Here is a 5,025-nt window from a genome sequence, read left to right as displayed (position 1 = left end):
TTCCAAGCAGTATTTCACAATTAAAACACGTCAATTAGAGATCATAACAGCAAGGCTAATTGATTTCTAAAATCTCTGTGCTACTGAAAACAGTTTTTATACCCCTCAGCAATCTAACAAAAACTTCCTAGTCCACACGTATGGTTTTCTCCAGTTTTTCAATATACTTTATACAGCAGCATTTTAATAACAATTTTTCACAACAGTAGGAATACTATTAATTGTATACATCTTGGTGCAGCTAACCATTAAGATACATTCAATAGTGCAACTTTCTCACAAAACTGAGGATGCATTAAAGCTGAAAACAAAAAAAGTTTAATTATTCTTCCTTCACCCATGTATTTCTCACACACGTGCTTTACAGCTGAGTATGGCACGCAGCATCTCCCTCAAATCAATTAATACTGATTAAGAATATTTTCCTGTGGTATTAAGAAGAGGTTGGGAAGGGGTTAACATCCCAAAGGGCAAATATTATAGCTCTCCTCACTTGATATTCAACTTTTTTTTTCATTTCTTAACATACCTGATGAACTCGATGTATGACCTTCACTGACTGATTTAACAAGCCTATTATCACCACATGCGACTGAAGTCAGCTCTGCAGATTCTACTTGTTTTTCTTCCTCCAGATGTTCTTCCTGAAATTTATGCTGTTCTTGTAACTTGCTGTGATTCTGAATTACTTTGTGAGCTGTTTCCATGACCACTTCTGTATTTAAGTTTTCAGCAGCTATTGCTAAGAGTTCATCATCATCATCCCCAAGATCCCAAGCATCACTTGTATTACTCTCAAATTCTTGGAAGGTGCTGACTTTCTTTAGTTTCACTGGAGTTGTAGGTGGCTTTGAACCCGGTTTTATCAAGCTGTTCAAAACAAATAGACAGTATTTAAAGAACTAGTAAAGGAATAAGTAAAACACTGAGTAGGGCCAAAAACCAAAATCAATGTGCTTGACATTATATAGTTAGCAAATACTTATTTCTCTCCACTTATGTTACTGTACACCCACTTGTGATAACATACAGCCAAATATGTCTGAGAACAAGGGCAGGTAAAATCTGATTCTTGGCTTTGAATAGAACCTGAACAAATCCTTCCTTCATCTTAAAAAAAAAAAAACTCAAAGGCCAACCCCAAAAATCAAATAGAAACTATTCTAGTAGTATTTCTTTTAGGATTGACAGGGCACATTGCACTTCTCTTGCTTCATGAAATTCTGTAGAGATTTCAGGCCTTTCAATACAATTGCTGCATAACACCACAGGTGCAGTAATTAAGTCATCAGGTCTACTCTGAAGCCATCATAAGCAATCACATAATACAATCTCTGTCATAAACAAATCAAGTCTCACCTTCAGACTCATTAGATCTATCACTCCTCCCCATTCAGGCACTCCTGCACACACTTGCTTCAGAACTTTGCTCTTCCCACAGGCAAGGTATTTCCTCTAGTTACTCGTCTACATGTACCCTGATAACCTCCTAAGTATTTATGCCTCTGTCAAGAAGTATAAGAGACACACCAAGTATCTCGCCCAAGCTTGGCATTTGTTCTCGCTTACAGTAATGCAGAGCAACCTCATCTCCCTTCAGATTTCAGCTAAATAAGGCATTGAGAATTTCCCAGTCTGCTCTCAAAAAAAAATAGTTACTGCCATTAACTTATTGCCCTTTCTGATCATCCCTGTCTTTCCACCTATGCTAGTTTAACTTTTTTTCTGCTAAAATAAGGCAGTCAGAATTGGATATCAGAAAGAGTTCCTCCACAGTCTTCATACAATGTCAGTAATGTTTCCGTTATGCATTACAGGGAATATCTTTCCTACCACCTGTTACAACACTGACACTTCCAGTCAAGTCATCATCATTGTCTACAACAGTGAGGTCTTAACTTCTAGTTCTTATTACTGGGTCTCTTTATAACTCCACACTTTGAACCAATTCATCCCATTCCTTTTCTTCAGTCCTAAGGTCCCACATTTCAACTGTCTTCAACTCTGCATCCTCTGAAAATTGACTAGCACATGTTTACTTCTTGTGCCATTTCAAACCAGACCTTGAAAAACTCCGCCAGAAGTACTACCTCCTTCCAAGACAACACTTTTCCTTCTGTTATTTTTTGTCCTTACTGCTTTGGGCCATTCATATCACTGGTTATACAATTTTCCCCATAATTCTCACATACACCAACATTTTAGCAGCAATGCTGGTTTCAAAAGACCCATGAAATCTACCAACAAACCAGTAACAACTTTATCCTTGAAAAAGCTTAAAACAAACTGTCTTTATTAAAAAAAGGCAATAAAGCAAGATATAAAAAGCAGAAGCCGTCAGAATGCAGCATTTTGCTAAACACCTCAGCCAAAAGGAGATGAAAATCATTCCCTTGCATTACTTGTGGGTTATCAGCATGAAATCAGTTTGGTTACTAATGATGTTTCACATAACATTGACACTTTCATGTACACTCTGTTCTGATATCAAATAATCATGATCTAAGGCAATAAATTTAAACCACTGTAAAGTCTATTCTATCTACTTTCTTCTCACTCAAAAGCAAAATGCCCACCTCTGCTTCAAAATGATCTACAACACAACCAGACTCTTCTCTTACACAGACAAATAAAGCCTGTCCATCAACAGAAAGATACACATAGGAAAGCAGCTGACAAGCCAAAACTACCCAAGTTGTAAACTTCACCTGCTAAATCAAGATTAGTATTTACCACACAATTTCCAGCTTATAAGCACCACAAACAGATAATAAAAGTTGGCAAACTACGTTAGTTAATAACCAAACAGCTGATTTGTTGCTCCAAACATGGTAAACATCAGGAAGTCACAAAAGAGAAGTTAAAGAGAGAAGTCAACATTATGACAAAAACTGAAAAAGGAAGATTAACAATAAGCTTTATAGCCAACAAGAAAGAAAATGAGGAGAGAAGGCAGAGGAGATCCAAAAGACCTTGAATGTTTAAATATTAGGTTAACTTACGTTCCGTGCAATAATGGATCAAAAGGCGGATGCTGAGCTCCATACACATGTTGGATACTAAAGGAAAAGAAAAAAGTTATCACAAAAAGAATAAAACATTTGGAGTTTTTTCATCTATTAAAAATGTAGTCAACAATAAACAGAACTAAAATGTTCCAACAGCTTTCCATTTCAAAAAATCTCACACATCACTAAAAATAATGAAGCAGAAATTGAAGTATATACTTAAAAATAACTCAACAAAAATCAGAGATTTGTCAAACAGGAGCTTGTTTTAAGGCCTAGGCTAACTTAGGCTGACTTATTTTTCAGACCAGGAATGAAAACAGGGAAAAAAAAGTTAGCTCCACAATAAGAATCTATACTCATTTTAAATCATCTCTTTTCTGATTTATCATTTCTTCATTTATCTCTTAAAAAAATTCTCAAAGAAACATCTGCAAAGATGGAATCTTTATGTACCCTAATCACCCAAAATCAAACCCATCAATTCTTAACTGTTACTAAAGTACAAGGCTGATAAATTTAAAGAAAAATACAAAAGATGGCATGAGAGAGAATAAAAGCCACAGGAGTATTAAAAACAATGCTTTGAAATAAACTTCCACAGACAGATTTATCCACTAGAATATCTAACATTAAAAAACAGCATGTTACTGTGTTAAGAATAAAAATATCTACAAACTAAAAGTTCATTTCCTCCCAATTTTCATCTATAGAGTCATTTTATAAGTAAAAAAACGCCACAGAAAATACAACAAGATTTACATGTGCCTTCCTAATGGAAATTACTATAAAACTCCTGATTGTAAGAGGAGCAAATCATATACATTAACATCTACCCAAACTTGTATTAAGAACCATATAAAAGGAGACAAACATGCCCTCTTGACAAACTAAAACCTATCTCCAGACCATAAATATAAAAAAGTCCGACCTTAGTAAACCTAAAACAGAACCAAGCCAGAAAGACTGCAGTCATAACAAGCTTTGAGAGAGGCTCAGACTTACACTACAGTGTCAGTATTAACAGTAGTGAAATTGGCCCTAGAGATGACAGAGGGTGGTGGTCTATAAACTCTGTCAAATTTTTATGTGATTCCATGCAAATCAAAAAGTCAGTCCACCACCATTCTTTCTATACAACCACACACCACAGGCTCCACAGTCAAGTCTCTGCCCTCCCTTGGTCCACGCTCAGGTGAGGTTCAGGTGTCACCTTCCATTTGGGCACACAGACAGACTCTGCCTTTTCCTTCAGTCACTCTGTGAAGGACTGTGATGGGAAATCACTCAAGCATAAAGCAACAACAATCCTCTCCACACCATAAAGGAAAAAAAAAAAAAATCAAAAGCGCATTCTCCACAGTGTCCTTGTTTTTCCACGTGCCTGCAATAGCCTGCAAATTAATTAACTGCAACTATTCACAGACTCTCTGTAATTGAGAAGGGTCAAAAAGTGTTTGACCCCCAAAGCAGTCAGCAAAGTAACAAAATAGAGAGACAAGAACAGTTGGACTGAAAGAGTTAGCTTAAAACTAGATAAACAAAACCACTACCAGTTAGTGCTTATGAGTAACCAAGCATGAAAGATGTTAAATTATGAGGAGTATTTTGCTGATTTCAGGTAAATGGTATGAAGTAAAGAACACAAGAAACTGAATTACTCTACTGTGAGAACCGTCTAGGGATGGGAACAGAAAATGTTATTGTTAAATTGTCATCTGCACACACTTCCCAAGCCTGACATCACGATCAAGAGTTAATGTGACTTCGGGGATGTATTCCCTGAGAAGTTTTGAATGGGAGAACGTGTTTGGAGCCCTCAGCAATGATCCAGCGACTGGGTCTGCTCTTCGTGCTTCAGGAAAGAAGTTGAGAAACTGATGATATTTTGAAATACCAAACAGAAACTAAAATACGGCTATGAAGTGCGGTTTCCTGGGTAGTGCTTAACAGTAACGTAACTCGTATCAAGTCACAAAACACCGTAACGGGCAGCACAGCCCCACACCTCCGAGCA

The 5,025-nt window shown here is 36.7% G+C and overlaps 1 protein-coding gene across 1 annotated transcript in view; it reads right to left on the bottom strand.

Moving 5' to 3' along the window:
* The window catches only part of LOC104526753 (TBC1 domain family member 22A-like), a gene marked incomplete at both ends in the record, with an annotated part of 3,410 nt that extends 351 nt beyond the window's left edge, over positions 1-3,059 (bottom strand). Inside the window, 2 exons of the mRNA XM_010170296.1 lie at positions 530-870; positions 3,003-3,059. Coding sequence (XP_010168598.1) covers positions 530-870; positions 3,003-3,059 — 398 coding nt within the window. The remainder of the gene's footprint in view (positions 1-529; positions 871-3,002) is intronic.
* Between the last annotated feature and the right edge of the window lie 1,966 nt (positions 3,060-5,025).

Source organism: Antrostomus carolinensis, unplaced genomic scaffold (genome assembly GCF_000700745.2).
Source record: "Antrostomus carolinensis isolate BGI_N321 unplaced genomic scaffold, ASM70074v2 scaffold14216, whole genome shotgun sequence".
NCBI classification, from domain to species: Eukaryota; Metazoa; Chordata; class Aves; order Caprimulgiformes; family Caprimulgidae; genus Antrostomus; species Antrostomus carolinensis.
The sequence above is the reverse complement of the archived record's forward strand: the minus strand, read 5'-3'. Positions and strand labels throughout refer to the sequence as shown.